This window comes from Manis javanica, chromosome 11, assembly GCF_040802235.1.
Source record: "Manis javanica isolate MJ-LG chromosome 11, MJ_LKY, whole genome shotgun sequence".
In the NCBI taxonomy this organism is placed as follows: Eukaryota; Metazoa; Chordata; class Mammalia; order Pholidota; family Manidae; genus Manis; species Manis javanica.
In genome coordinates this window covers 28778181-28794359 of record NC_133166.1, presented here as the reverse complement: position 1 = coordinate 28794359, position 16179 = coordinate 28778181, and the positions used below count along the sequence as shown (strand labels likewise).

Below are 16179 nucleotides of genomic sequence, written 5' to 3'. Positions count from 1 at the left end.
ACCAGTGATCCGGCCTTAGGCTGAGAATATTCACTGGAAAAACAGCAGTAGTGCAGGACGGGAAGCAGCCTTCCCTTGTTCATGCACACAACCCCTGGTGGCCTAAGCTAGCTAAATAAACATCTGCATGCCTGCAACCATCGTACAGCTTAAGCAGCATCCTCCATGGCATTAAGCCTTTGGTGCTCCAGAGTTACAAACAGTGGTGGAGGTTCTAGGCATACCAGTAAAGATTATGCCCAATTACAAGAATAAGACACTTTTTTCAGGTCATGTGGCTGTTCACTGATTATCACAGGTTTGAACAACCTAAAAAAATTCCTCCATGTGGAAACCTAATGTTTGTACTAGCAACTGGGTAGGGCTGTTATCTGGTAGGACTGAGGCCAGCAGCTCAGAGTCTATGTTGCCTCATGCATGAATAACCTAATGGAAAACAAAAACAAAAAATTCAGGTTGAAGGGTAATCCTTCAGAAAAGAAAAAAATAAGTAAAATGATGGCCTTAGTTATACTTGGCCCAGAAATCGAAGCTCCCCTTGCATCCCATCTTCCCTAGCAAGGAACTGGGCTGCCTCAGCCCGTATACTAACTCTATATTCTTCCACAGAGGGACTGACTCTCACTCACACCCACATGTGGGCACTTGCTCTCTATGGGGGCTAGTCCAGAACCAAGCACGTGACTAAACTAGCCCAATGAGATGTGACCCTGGAGTTTTTGCTGGAACCTTTGAGAAAGGGAATCTCTCTCTCTGCAAGGGTTGCTGGGCTGGTGGGATCCTGAGCTGCTGATGGCCACCATTGTCACCACATAGGGAGAGTCTTCTTGAGAATAAGGCTGAAACAAACCAAGTGATACACTAAGGCTGATATCTAATGACATTGTGAGGTCACTGGTATCTAATGATATTTGACTTTTTAAGCCTTGGACTCTTCAAGTTGTATGAAGTAGTATGACTTAATAACCCTCCCTCCTTTTTTTTTTGGTAAACTTGGAGTTGTATCTACCACTTCAAGCCTTCTCAGAGTGTACTAAATTCTGCCCCCAAAACCTTAACATATATTCACGTGCAACCACACATCTTGAATCATTGGTAAAACAACTCTAAACCTGGAGAAAATTCAGTTGCTTTTCTCTGAACATTGAAACGGCAGTTTATACAACTAATACTTCACACAGATAAGCTTTTGGTCTGCATGACTTTCTGCAGTATGTAAATAATGTATCTAGGGCTACATTTTCATTTCCAACATGCTTAATAATACAATTAGTAGGTAACCAATAAAAGCTAGCTATTACTATGTGTCTAGCATGATGCTATGCTGGACATGTATGTATATTACGTGGACACATATGCTGAACTCTGTATTCATTATCTCATTCCCTCCTCAGAACCCAGGCAATAGGGAGAATTACTAGTTCCACTTTATGGAAGAGGAAACAGAAGTTTGGGAGGTTAAACTACTTGCCTCAGATCACAAAGCTACTGAGTAGCTGAGCTTGGATTATAGCCAGGAGATGTGATTCAAGAGCTTATACTCTTAATCACTAGAAGATCCTGTCCTCAGCTTCATGGAATCATCTTCTTTTGGCATCTATACTTCTACTAATGAGCATGTTCTCAAAATCAATGCAGGGAATGTGCCCCACATATTAGAAGTGTCTCAGTCACCAGTTTTACCCAGTAAACACAGAAATATGACAGATTTCAGGGCACAATAATGTTGGCACTTAATAGAAAGGAACAATATGTGTCTTTAGATTTTAGAGATGCCTAAATGGAAGAAGTGGGTGAGGAACCCCAGTACCTACAAAATGCCAGATACCATGATAGGCACCTAACTTTGACTTAATTTGGACTTCACCACAGTTAACCATTTTACAAAGAAATGGAAATACAGAGAGATTAAGTAGCTACGTGTTGAAATTCAAAGATCTATTAAGCACTTATGTGAGTAATTGAACCAAGGTGTTTCTAAACCTAAAGCCTATCTTCTTTCCACATCCCATTGTCAGATACAGGAAAATAGGAACTTGTAGGTAGAGGCACATGGAAGATGGTTATCTAAGGTTAAAATGGGCTGTTCTCTCTTAAATAAAGGAGCTCTGAGCCTAAAATTTATCCAAAACATTTATCTAAAAAAGGAGTCTGGAATGCATATGGGACCTGAGAAAAAAAGCCCTCCAAGAAAACAATCTCCAAAAGAAAGCCTGTGCACAGGTTCACCCTTGAGACCATCAGGAGGGATGAAAGACGTAATCCAAGGTTCCATCTGGGTCAAAGAATGCACGTCAAAGAATGTCTCCAGACGCCTTGGATGCAGTGATGGTGACCTGGTGGGCACCTGGTGGGCAGCTGGCCTCACCCCAGGACACTGTCATTACCTTGTCTAACTCACAGAAGACATCTTGTGTCCCCTCACATCTTGTCTGGTTCTTCCTCCACTACTAGCTTCCCTTTCCATCCCTGTCAGCAGTGTGAGAGAGGATAAAGCCTAAGAGCCAAAACTAGGTGGTTTGGGCATTGCTCAAAGTTGCAGCCACAGCAAAACCTGATAACTTGGTATTAACAAATCATTGCATATCTACTGCATAGACGTTTCTGGCACACAGTGGCTGCCAGGGTGGGGGATGACCACATGGCCCAACTCCACATTTGGAAAGCATGTCCTAGTCTGAGCTCAGGACAGTATTCCACACCCCCAGACCTGCCAACCCCCAGAATTTAGTTTATCACATTCACCTCTGCTTTTCTCTGCTTCTCCTCCTGCTCCCTCTGCTCCTTCTCCATGCCAACCAGCTTGAGCTTCAGCTCAGACACTTCAGACATCAGATCAAGCTTCTGAGTCTCCAGAGATGTACGACTTAGCAGCTCCTGCAAGCAAAATCAGATCTCAAAATCATAAAACTCCATGGCAATAAGGACAAAAACACTAGCTCTGTGCATAGCACGTAAGGCAATCTCTAAGTTGTGTGTTGGACAACAATGCGTTGGGACTGCTGCATATGAGCCACAGATCTATTAGGGGCAGGCTTGGGCTGATCCTGGGTCACTCAGAGATAGCACAGCCCTGCCACTACCCACTGTGCTCTGACAGCCAATGTGAACTACATTGCTCAAAAAGCACATTTGTCTGCAGAAACCATTATTCATTATTTCAAGTAAAGAAAAATGGGTAGGTTGGCTTAAAGAACTCAATTTTTCCACCTCTATTTTTAAGGAAAAGCAGCAGGTCCTCTACACCGAAACAAAAAACAAACTTATGTTAACAATATTATTTTTCAAAACCGAAGTTTCCAAATCACCTCCTAGGCTCAATCAATGTCCAGCCAAGTTGTTCAACATACCTCAGTGAACCTAGAAGGGAGCTAGAGCACAAAGTAGATATTCACTTAGTACTTACTGAATGATAATTTTAGAATCTTATTTATGTGATAGAGATCTCTCCTGCACACTACAGGATGTGAGAATTGTTCTTTCCTAATTGTGAGGACAGACCAGGGGAGGTTAATAATAGTCCTGACATCACTAGAACCATAATAGACAAAAATATACCAATAATAAATACACTTAATAAGCATAAATAAATAAAGACAAAAAACAAAGGTGGCACGCAAAACACCTGCTCAGGGATACTAGGAATTATGAAGGGGCTCAAAGAACAGGAACATTTCCCAAAGGCCAGGGGCGACATTTTTCCATTGGAAAAGCCAATGTTCCTTGGGGTCCAAAATCCCGGCACCATGGAGCACACACTGGCTGCCCCAGTCCTAGCGAGAAGACTGCAAGGTGGCAACTAAGCGAGTAACCAGCCAAATGAGGAGACAGCAGGGATACTCTATCCCACCCTGGTATGTATACTCCCGGTCATCTGGGGCAACCCAGCTCCCATACAGGAAGGGTGATCTTAACATTCTGACCCAACAGCTATAATGCCACATACTCTGAACCGTCCTCAGATCATAAACCAAACCACAGGACAAAGATTTTAACTTGGATACATGATTCTCTAGGCCAAAGGTCCTCAGTACCTTATAAGGCCAGGCTACAAACAGTCCTTCTACTAATCTGAGGGGATGAGTATCCAGAAGCCAAACAGTTCAGCAAAATGAGCTCACTGCGCAGTGGCTGAAGAGCCAGCTCCTCCTGGATCAGCCGGACTAGTAGCTGGCTTACAGGGCTGAGGCAGCACCTCTGCCAGGCCACAGCTGTGGGCTGCTTGGCCATGAGGAGTCAGCCCAACAAGTGCGTCCAAAGCACTGGCGGGGAGTAGAGTCAATGAGCACTTCCTGTGTGCCAGACACTGTTGGGTACTTTACATACATCCTTCTATAAACCTTCTCGGTGATGTGGCAGGAAGCATTATCATCTCCATGTGAGAGACACGTAAACAGGCCCAGACACTGGCCTGTCTTGGCCAAAGATACATGCCAATCAAGAGCAGAGTTAGTTTTCAAACCAAGATCTGTTTTATTCCAAAACTCAGTTGTGTCTAATATATCACATGATTTCCCAAACAAAATAAGAAATCTAAGCATTTTGAGTGAAATGAAAAATACATGCTGAGAAATGCCAATCAGCAAATATTCACTGAACCAAATAATAGCCATGTAAACACTCAAAATGTCCAGATTTTGCTGAGCACCTACTCTGTACTAGAGCCTGGTGCCAAGGCTATGCAGGTCGCCAAAGGCCCTAAAGGGCTCTTCCCTAGGTGAAGAAGAAAGTATCTCTGGGTCTTGAGCATTTTAAGATATAACCCCCCACGTCACCACCCACTCTTTCCATTTCCTTCTCTCTCTTCTCCACCTTCCTCTCTGTCTCCACCACCTCATTCTCTGTTTCTGTCTTCATCCTTCCATCTACCTGCTTTGCTCCAAAAATGATTTGAGGCAGTCTGCAAAATAGACAATTCAAGTTAATAAAATAAATCATAAAAATTAAAGCAGATAAGAAAAGCTGAAGTCAGACTCAACAGTTGGCATAAAACTCATACTCTAAAGTTCCATACACAGCTAAAGACAGGCTATACTGTGTGAGCTTCCTAGCCACCAGTGTGAAGGGGAAGAGGAGCAATTCTACAGGTCAAGGTCCATGAGATAGCAGCAACTGCTTTGGAGTGCTGAGAACTGAGAAAGTACTCCTTCATGAAACTTCAATCATTTGTTCAACAAATATGTTTTTCAGTACCTACCAGATGCCAAGGCCTAGGGATATGACAGTCGAAAACACAGCCCCTGCTGAGTGCTTGAGTATCTCAAGATGATATTTCTGCAGTTTTTGTCTACTTACTAGCATTCAAGATACTGCCTTGGTGGGTTTCAAAAAAAGCCTCAGAATGTGGCTCTCTTGAAAGCTAAGAATCTACTCTATTCCCATTATTGCCCCAAATGCCTCTAGCTGTTTTACTGCCAGGTTGTAATTGGTCACACCAACATTCCAGCTGACATGAATAATACACTAATTGGTTGCACTAAAGTTCCAATAGCCATTACAATTGGTCATGCCAGGGTTCCCATTGGTCACACTAACATTTCAAGAGGACATACCAGTTGGAGACACCAAAGCTGTAATAAGAAACCTGAGGTGGCTTAACTTCCTCCAGCCCACTGGCGACAACACTTTTACTCTCTCCTTGCCTGCTGCTATTAGCAGGTGCCTCTACCTTTCAGTATCATCACCCTTGTCCTTGTCACTCCTGAGTACTGTCCTATTCTGAGAACTCCAAATCAGCCTACGAGAAGTTTATCCCAGTCCAGCTCCACTTCCCAAACATCTCCAGGCCTGGTAGGGCCTCCAGCCCCTCTTCTGCACCGTAACCTCTATCAAGTGTGTCTTAATAGGATCTGACTACCCTCCATTTTCAGCTGCTCCTTCCACATCACACATAAACTGAATCCTGATCCTTGCATGCCATGACACATCCTTCTCAGTCATCTCAAGTGGAGCCCACTCTGCTTCAACAGCCAACTTACAGAACATCTTTCTTCATTTCCGGACTGCTTGCAGACCACACTTGTCCTCCTGATCACCCACATCTGCCTCCCCTAAGCAGCACCAGCTACATCACATTCTCTCCAGCTATCCAGAACCCAAGACAGTCTCCCATTTTCCTCGACACTTTCATCTTTGGATCAAGTTTCTCTACCTACTTTGGGCACCTTCTGTCTCCTCAGTAGCTTCAAACATCCTTGTTAATCCTCCATTCGATACCCACTCTGGCTTCACATTTCTTGACCCCAATGCCAACAGGCTTTGTTTCTATTTCATTTTAGCTTCTCAGTCATATGCCCACAACCTGGCCCTCACCTTTATTCAGAATGCATTTGTTTGCTTCTAAAATCTTCAACTCTGGAATTCTCTCCTCTAGCCATAATCCCCTGACCTTCCCAACTGTCCCATTTACTCACTCAAATAATCTTTAATTTCTTCTTCAATGGCCATGAGTTACTTACCAACTCCTCATTTGCCGAGTTTATCAACGTCCTTTAAGTAACACTTGCCTCTTTATTCACTCTGTACCTTGAAGTCATCTAATCATATCTTCTCCAGAAAATTCCTCCTCCTACTCACCCCTGCGCCCAAGACCTGGAGTGTATTTACTTTACCAGAGCCCAAGCCATGCTAAACCTCAAAGTCTTTTGTCTTTGTTTCTACTCCCTATGGCCTGAGAATTGCTGGTAAAAGTCACTTAATGATGCCAATAGGTTTCCATACAAATTTATGCTATCTAATTACAGCTGACCTTCCAATACTGCCTGGCAAAACCTGTATTCATCCCTGGATGGTTCCTGTCAGAGATTTTTCCAAATCTTCTCCATTTTCCTCAAGCCCTAAATCCCACCCTATCCCCCTCTTCTCAAATAACTTCTCTTAATTACTGACATGATTTTTAAAAAATCATCTGCTCAAAGAATTTCTAGCCTTTCTATTTCTAAGTTCCCCAGAATCCTCCCTCATTTCTATCTCTAATCCATGTCTTAGAGAAAGCAGGCTCACATCTCCTTCCCAAGGTTAGCCTAACACACTGTGCACAGCCAGCCGCTTGGTCAGGTTCCTCCACCTTTCAGAACCCTTCCCTCATCCGGTGTGTTTCCAAGTAGCACAGAACAACCCCATGCAACAGGACAGTGATTCCACTCATTTCTCCTGCACTGCTCCATCTGACCCACCTTCCTGTTGACCATTTCTCAGTCTCTGGGCTCTTCACACCATCCTCACAAAGCTTCCTGAGCCTTCAGGTTACCTCCCTTGTTAACCAGTAGTGCTTGGCTTTGTTCTCTGAGTTCTGTTCCTGTTTTTCCCTCCCGCTGATAACTCAGAGTGACGCCAGTTCATGTGCTCTGAGGCACTCCCTCACCTCTGTATGCCTTTGAGGAAGTTCCCACCAAGTCTATGCTGAGCTAGGGTAGGACCTTTAATCATCCATCTGACAGGCATTTAATCTCTCCCTCACCATCAGCCCTCATTCCAAGGGCTGTAAACATAATCAAATTTCTGACAGAACCTTCCCTCTTGACCTGGCCTTCCCCTCACGGGACCACCACCAACTCCCCTGTGCTCTCACTAGGCAAATGCATTTTCTGTGTGCATTGCGTGTGTGTAAATGCTATCTGTCTCTATCCTCTTCCTTTCCCCTTCATAGACAAACTCTAGAAAGAACAATCTACCCCTGCTGCCTCTTCACCTTCCTGTCACTTAACAAGATGTCTGCATGCTTGCACCCTGCCTTCTGCCTTCACCAGGTAGGGCACACAAACGGTTCTGGTTCTGGGGACCAATGTCCAAACTTCCAGATGCAACTTACACTTCTCAGTTCTCATCTGACTCACCCTTCACCTACTCATCTGTGTAAGCTGCTCCTTGCAGTTTTCCTGACCTTTCTCTTTTCTCTTTCATCTCCTTTGCTGCCTTTTATTATTCTGTCTTAAGAAAAACATTTTTGGGCCTCTAGCACTCATGCCCAAGAAAGACTAGAGTTATCTCTGAATCCATCCTCCTGATCTGGAGCACCAAGGCAAGGCTTGGGCCCTGCTCAGACCTGCCGGGTGGATCCTGCTGGGAATCTCTTAGAATCATGCAGCTACCATAATGGGGGTGAGGTGTGGGGAGGCAGGGGGCTGGAGACAAAGGGCAAAGGTTTCACGAGCAGCATTAGCTTCTGCTCTCCCAATTGTTTGAAGGTTGCCTGTGCAAAGAGAAAGGGCAAGGGATGAGAGGGGGTGGTGTGTGAGGTGGCTGGTTTGTTTTTCTTACCACGGAGCACCATGAAACTAGGTAATGAAACTTTAAGAAAAACAAAAACAATAAATGGAATTATCACTCACCCCTCTCACTTCACCACTACGTCTTCTAGAGGGACAAATATGGAGATGAAGAAAAGCTTCTATCTCAGAGAAAACCATCATTTCCTTTTTCCAGAGCTCAGTTTCTGACTGAAGCTTATAGAAAGAACTTGCCTTTCAGCTTATTCTTTCCTTAAAGGACCGCATCTTGAAGCAATTACCTTCATCTTTAAGCGTGAAACATGACCCAGGGAGTTACTGACCAATGACAGAGGCCTGGAGCCAGACTAGCAATCTGAAACCAGAATGAAAGAACAGTCCATGGAAACACATGGAGGAAGAATGTGTGCCTCTGCCCTTTGAGTGCAGGCCTGGGCCTTGCCGGGAAGTCTCCCTCCTGAGCAACACTTGCAGAGAGGTGCGTGCAGTCCACCTGAGTTTGAGTCCAGCCTCAGTCCCCACTCCCGCAGTCACCTCTCTGAACCTCAGTCCCCTCAACTGTAAAAAGGGGGCAAAGGACCTACTTTCCCCTGTGGTCTGGGGCCAGCATCACAGAGGATAAACTAGAGGAAAGCAGTTATTTCTGCCTCATAAATTTCCCAGGGGGAGTTTTAGGAACAACTGGCAAATCCCTGTTTTCCTCACTTAATGACTCAAATGTCTTGCCTCCTCGAACAGAGTTGGGCTCCCATAGGATCATGTACACAGCTATGTCTAATATCCTTTTTGAGAGAGAAATGTCTCCTTCAAGGTGCTCGTGGGGATTTCTCAGCCAAGTGCTGATGACACTGTTGAGTTCACATGCCCAGACACATCATCCCTTGCTCAACTCAGGGGCGAGAACGGGGCCCAGGAACTGTGTCTTAAGCCCCTGTCCTCATGCTCAGTGTCCTGACTCCCACTGGCCATTTGTGGCCTAGCCCAGTTTTAACAGAATTGTAATAACTGTCCACAGCTCTAAGTAGGGGGCAATGTAGAGCCCACATTGTCACTCCCATTCTCTGAACAAGAACACTGGTTCAGGGGCTTTCCCAGATCAACAGCACGTGCTAAATCTACAGAAAGGCATGTGCACGGACTCCAAATTCCCTAAATTTGTCACTCCCCACACCTCCTCTTCAAGGAAGCCAGAACGAGGTTGCTGCCTAACGCATGGTGCTCTGGTCAGGTGGGAGAGCTGAGAGAGAGGCTGGTGTCCTTCAATGTTTTCCAAAAGCTAAGGTGTGTGCTCACAAGGGCGTTTGCTTGCTGTCTTCTTTTTGACACTGAACATCACTTCTGCTCTTGACATTGATCAGATCAGTAAATGGCTGGTCTCTGCAAAGTGCTCCGTTTGGCTGCCAGCTCTGTGTAAAACCACTTGTCCTCTAAGTAGCATCAGCCTCTTCCCTGAAACCATCAACCTCTGGAGAAGGGTCAGTGAACACAGGCAGAGGAACTTGCTGTGCAGGACCCTACTGGACCCCAGAAGCCAATTTAGCAAAAGCTACCAGCAGGAACATCAACAGACCATGGGGAACCCTCCCCAGGACAGAGAGATTTTGTTCCCAGCATGTGTGAGCCAGTTATGAAGAGGTCACTAGTCCATGCCTATAGTCCAGGGATGCTATTCTGGGCCCTGGGCTCAGAAAGCTGGGTGTGCAGCACTCAAAGATGCCTCTGGGCAATGCCTAGACCTGCTTAAGGAGCAGAGGGCAAGGGGCAGCCCTGTGAGCTTTGTACCCAGGCTCAGACTACCCCTGCCTGTGGTCCCTTGAAGTTACACTTGCATGGTTCCTAGGAAATGTCTCATTCTAATAGGGAAGGTTCCCTGGGAGATCAGACACATTCAGTGAGTCTGACACTGTATCTGAGTAGGCTCTTGAATACACATTCCAAGAGATGCTTATAGCTTCCCCCTTCTCACCCCGCATCCTGCAGAGGCTGCAGACAAGAAATATTTTGCCCTTTTAAAAGTGTTATAATCTATAAGTTGCTCCTGTGGACTGGTCTATGTACTGATTATTTGGTCCTGGTTTGCCTGTCTAACCCCCACAGTCTTCCTGCTCTTTTTGGAGACTGGAAGAGTTAATGCATAGAAGAAAACAGGAGCTAAGAGATCAGTACTTAGCAGGGGCCAGGCTGGGCCACGTTGAGGAGTGTGTGGATCATGAGCTGGGTAGGGAATTCTCTCCTTTACTCTGGGGCTGCTGAAGGGAGGTTGACATTGGTCCAAATCTACGTGTCTGTGTGTGTGGGTGTGGGGGTGTGTACACAGCTCAGTGGGGCTGCAGGAGCGCATGTAACACAGAGTCTGGGCTGTGCTGGTTGGGTTTGGGTTTCCTTAAGTCCCTCCAGTGCTATTCCAGCTGGCAGAGGAGACAAAGTCTAGGGCACAGGTTGTAGATTGGAGGTCTGTAGGGTAGGGTTGGCCTGAAGGTATGTATTATGTGGTTCACAGGTGCTTTTTTTGAAAATTTAAATTAGTTGCCAATGTTATAAAAATACAAAGACATCTTTAAATCTGGAACCTGGATTTCTAGCTTTCTGCAAAACACTAGACTATCGAACAACACTGGGCCTACATGGGCAGTCAGTTCAAGCTGAGTAGCAGCTGCCTCCTTCAGATAAGACATATTCAATGTGCAGGGCTATCCGGAGCAGCAGATCCCAGGAAAGCATGTCAGTAGGCAGTCATAGGGCCCCACATTGTAACAGTGAAAGGATCTCATTCAGAGCTCCAGGCTTGGCTCAGAACAGGAACTGTCTGAGGGCTGGCAGCAAGAGGCAGTTGTTTGACTCCATTCTCTGCCTCAAGGCCATGAGTCATTCTTGCTTCCATCACCAGAAGCCAAGAGCCCTGTGGTCCCGGATATCACAGTCAAACCAGGGAAGTCTCTGCCTGCCCCCAGTTCATGGACATGTACGTCCTTACTCCACGTTATAGGTAGAGTACGTATCAGCACTCAGGTCCAAGAATGAAGTGTCTTTTCAAATAGCATGGGGCAGATTCCAGGAGAGCCATTAGCATTTGCAGCAGAACATTCAACTTGGGGTTTGGAGCTGGGAACCCAAATATCTTAAGCTCAGGTACCACCAAGCCCAGCAAACACATAAATGGGGGCTGAGGCTCAAATGGGGCCTATAACACAAACTCAGAATTTGCCAAGAAAGGAGTATTCTATACTCCTTTCATTTCACCCTTGAAATAGTGAGAGAACACAGTGAAAGTTATGAGCACAAAAATAACTTGGTTAAGTTCAGGAAGCTCTTTCAACCCAGAGGTAGCAAATAAGAGCTACCATAGTCCTAAAGGTGCCAAGCCAAGACATGCACCCGTGGCCTGTGCAAACCACATAGCTGCTGCCTCACCCCACAGCACACAAAGGAATAATTAGAATAAACAGGACATAAAGGGCAAGGGAACCTGAGACTTTTTCAAAAGTCTGAAATCCAATCTAGGGGATAATGCTTCGAAGGACAGGACAGCCACCCCCTGGGGGTGCCGGGAACCAACATCAGACTCCTTATCTTGCAGACTCTGACAAGGGAGCAGAAACACTGCCATGGAGAGGGGTGGAGGGCTGTCCTGGCAGAGTCGCAGGGGAGGACAGTCCGATAGCTCAGGCACCACAATGCAGCCATTCTCTGAACTCTGATTTCGTGGTTACTTGCTGGGCACCGCCTTCCTGAAATAGCAACCTTCTGATATTTCTCTGGTGTGTTCCCTTCCACATTCACATTTTCATGCTGTCTGGATTTTTGACAACACCCTATCATCTTCCTCCCTTATCCCCACTCAAAACCACCTCTTGTGCAGCCTTAAAAATACCATTTAGTGGGTTGTTTATGCACTCTTTGTGAAAATGCTTTCCTACCATTTGAGATTTTTCCATCAGGCTCTTTTCTTTCCTGGGTCTTCAGAAAGAAAGAGCCAACTTAAAAAAAATAAGAAGACAACTCCTATTGCTGCTCAGATTTTCAGGAATGTGGTGAACAAGGAAAATGGCACACAATTTAAATAGAAAATCAAATGGAGCCAAGAATGTGGTAAATTATTAATCAGCAATGAAAAGATAAACTAGTAACAGCTTCCGAGCTGTTGGAACTAGTTTAATAAAGACGTGCATAAAAACACTTTCTTTTTAAAGTTCTTCAAATGTATTAAAAAAAAAACCTAAGGAACACCTTGGAACTAAGATATTTATCATAAAACCACAGGCCAATTCAAAGCCTGTGTTCATTACCATTCTGTCAAGAAACAATTTTCATTTTATGCTGATCTTGGCAATAAAAAAAATAAGTACTTTGGGGGAAAGATTATAAGCAGTCATCTAACTGAACCCCACTCATTTTAAGGGACTGACTTTTGTTCTTTAAATAATTAGTAAGTACCTTTTATGTGCCAGGTACTCTGGTGGGAGTTAGAGTACATACACACATAAAAACTTCAGTCATGTTTATTTTTCAAAATAATTAAAATTGCAACCATGACTCAAGATAAGGAAATCTATTAATTAGATCATATTAAATTCACAAAACAAAATGTATAATTAGCTTCTCAACAGATTCTGAAAAGACTTTTTTGATAGGATTCAACACCCCTTCCTAAAAACTGCAGCTCATTATTTACAATAGGGCAATAGTATTCAAGAGCAGAAGAATAAGTCAATTATGATACTTTACTCAGAAAAAAACCCTGTAAATAATAGTAAAGAAAACTATATGGAAAAATTTGAAAAGTGGGAACAAAACTCACTCTGTGATGTGAAGCATACAAAATCTGAGGGCTAAATTGTAACTCCACATGACAACGTGGAGAACCCAAAGTAACCAGAAGACACTGGGAGACTTATTTGAATGGTAAGAGGGGCTAAGGTTTTTTTCATTTTGGTATCTATCAAATTATATTAAAATGTTATTTATGTAGTAAATACCAACAAGTATTGTTCCATTTCTACTTCGGCTACCAAGATGACAACCCAGAGTGGGAGGGGAGAGAGGGAGGGCAGGAAAGAGGCACAAAATAAGCTGCTGACTTTCTGAAACCCCAGATGCCCCCTGCGTCCAGCTGTGGCTCATGTGATGAGGGCGAGGCTGCCAGCAGAGCTGCCGAAAGTGCTGCCTGGGAATCTGCCCAACCAGCCCAACAGGTTGTTCCTCTCAGGCCAGTCCTTCCCCGCCCCCCACCCTCTACCCCTCTCGACGTTCAGGCTGGTTTCACCTGCTGCATAAACACCGCACACTGAGCAGCCAGTCCTACCTTCAGGCAGGACGGGCAAGTGAGCAGCAAGTGCTGTAGCCTGGACACAGACAGGGACCTGCACCACGTGCAGCTCCGGCCCACCCGCCCTTACCTGTTGAAGCATCTCTTCAGCAGCATTGAGTTTCACCTGGTGTCCTTCCAGACACACTTCTAGGTCTCGAATCTTCTCTCCTTGGGCTTCCACTTGGTCTGTGAGAACACTCACCTGTCCCAGGAAATAAAGCAATGCTGGAGGCTCCCCGCTGTAGGTGAGCTGTGAAACTACACCACTGAGCAGCCTTACAGAAGAAGGATGGCTTTTCTTTTTGGTGGGCGGCAGATGGGGGAAGGGTCCTGGATGGAGGCAACTCCAGTTGTTTTCTTACATTGCCAGAGTCTTGACCACTGCCTAAACAATGTTGGCCATGTTTCCTGCTCTTAACAAACACAAAAGAGAACACCCCGTGGTCACAAGAGCTGCCTCTGGGCTGGCCTCCCGCTCCTCTCATGGAGCTCACTCAGGCAGCGCCGACCTCAAGGCACATCTCCGCTGGCTTGTGGGAGCTTCTGCCACCTCATGTGGAAGAGCTCTCCACGCTCCTGTGCAAACTAACCAATGGCCTTGCCTCTCTCATGAGGGTGTGAGGATGCTCACCTATCAGGCAAGTGTTCTGAAGCCATTAAGGAATGTGGGATGTAAAGGGCATGTATTAGCACTGACAAAACTTGGCTCCAGAAAGGTTTTTGTGCTTCACAGGCCAAAACATGACTCTGTGTAACTATACACAAGCCACAGTGCACATATACTGGCAGGAAAAAAGTCATTTTTCTGAAGAACACTGAGAATATCTATTGGAATTATCAGCAAAAATTTATAATAAGTCATTTAAATTATACCCTAAATACATACTGAGGATTTTCATAGCCTTCTCTGTTAGTACAGTGCCCCAGAATCCTTTTACTTCTTCCTTATTAAAAGTTGCCTCAGAGCAGGAAGATGAAGAAAGAAAGGGTGGCCTTCCCCAAACAGAGAAATCAATGATTGGTAAGTTGGGATCTTTTAGACCCTTTTGGTTTTTAGCCAATGAGTGAGTCATTGCCGCTTACATATAGACTATCCTAAATGATTTCTTTGTCTGTAAAGGAATTATAGCTGGAGCACGACAGGGTTAACGTGAATTCACTTATGAGTGTTTAAATAAGCTTTATGAATTACAAAGCTCCCTTTACAAAGGGACTAATCTAAATTACTAAGTCTACTTTAAGCTTTCATTTTTATGTTCCCAAATGATTAATGAATTATTAGGACATATTCCTGCATCTTACATGAGGCATGGTGTGCTGACATTTAATTACATTCAAGCCCCATAGGTCCCTTCTTAAACACAAAGCTGTGTGGTTTTTTTAATCCTTTTTGCCGAACATTATCAGCAGTTCGGGCTTTTTCAACTACCAGCTCTACCAAAAGTGTAGGATTCTAGAAGGTGGCCTTTCAAAGCTCCCTGGGTTCCAGAGTTTCTGTTTGGGATGGATGTGTTATAGTTAATCTTATTTTGAGGTTTAACACTTACATGGTCTGCCCCGCGCCTTGGAGCCATACGCTGGTGGTACCCAGAGGAATAATATGTGGTCTCTTTTACATGGTGGAGCTTTTAGCTCAGCTGCACACAGGGCTGCAGGCACCCAGGGCAGCAGGGTCCTTAGGAACTTTAATGTTCATTTGAAATATCACGAATGGAGCCAGATGTAGAAAATTGAACAGAATGCATAAAGATCCTAAAATGTGACCTTTATTTCATAAAAGCAAATAATTTTGGAGCCCCTACTTTGTGCTAGGCATAACTTTAGGCACTTGGTGGAGTTGGGGCAGGAGGTGGGTGTGGGGGTGGGGTGGATACAGAAGTGGGAAAAAAAAAGACCAAAGTCCCTGCCTTAAGAGATTTTGGTTTTGTTTGGTTTTAACTAATCATGGAAACAAAGTATTTTGTTATGTGTGATTTGCCTTGCTCTTCTAACCAGCAGACCCAGGAAAACATCCTGGGCCAAGGGTTCTAAATAATACTTTCAGTTTGCCTTAAGCTGCCTTGTGAATTAAGCAAGAGGCTCGACCTCCTTGAGGGTCCACTTAACCAGCTCCATGGGGCCGCTAGGAGCCAGTGGTGATCAGAGGAGCGACTCTGGAGGTCTGTCCACAGGTCCCTGGCAGAACAGAAATCACGAGGATCCACCTCTGACTTTTCTGATGGACAGCTTCCCACTAGTGTTAGCATTGTTTAAATAAGGATTATTCAAGAATTTGAAATTTTGAAACACCGTGAATGTCAGAGAGATCGTTACCACAGAGTTCTTCTTTATTAAACTGTGTTCCTCTAAGTAAGAATGCGTATTGCAGCCATGAAAGTTCCTGGTTTAGACACTTGCAATTTCATACTGTTTGCTGCAAAATTCTACACTGGACACTCTTTTCATTAATCACATCATTGGGATGAAGTTTCAAATTACACATTCCTCAAAAGACCTGCACACTAATGGGCTATACCATCTGGCTCCTTCGACCTCTCTGCAGGAGGTTCCCCCCAGGCTTGCTCCCAGCCACCAACCCCAGCCACGTGGCCCCTTGCTGTTCTTCCTACACACCAGCACTCTCCTAGTCAGGCTGTGGCTGCG

At 44.9% G+C, this 16179-nt stretch overlaps 1 protein-coding gene across 16 annotated transcripts in view; it reads right to left on the bottom strand.

The window, feature by feature from the left end:
* Positions 1-16179, bottom strand: part of LOC108385276 (liprin-beta-2) — a 194181-nt gene that overhangs the window by 57241 nt on the left and 120761 nt on the right. For all 16 annotated transcript variants that reach the window (XM_073216097.1, XM_073216101.1, XM_073216104.1 and 13 more), the window contains 2 exons: positions 13625-13738; positions 2746-2877 (listed from right to left, as the gene is read on the bottom strand). In XM_073216097.1, coding sequence (XP_073072198.1) covers positions 2746-2877; positions 13625-13738 — 246 coding nt within the window. The remainder of the gene's footprint in view (positions 1-2745; positions 2878-13624; positions 13739-16179) is intronic.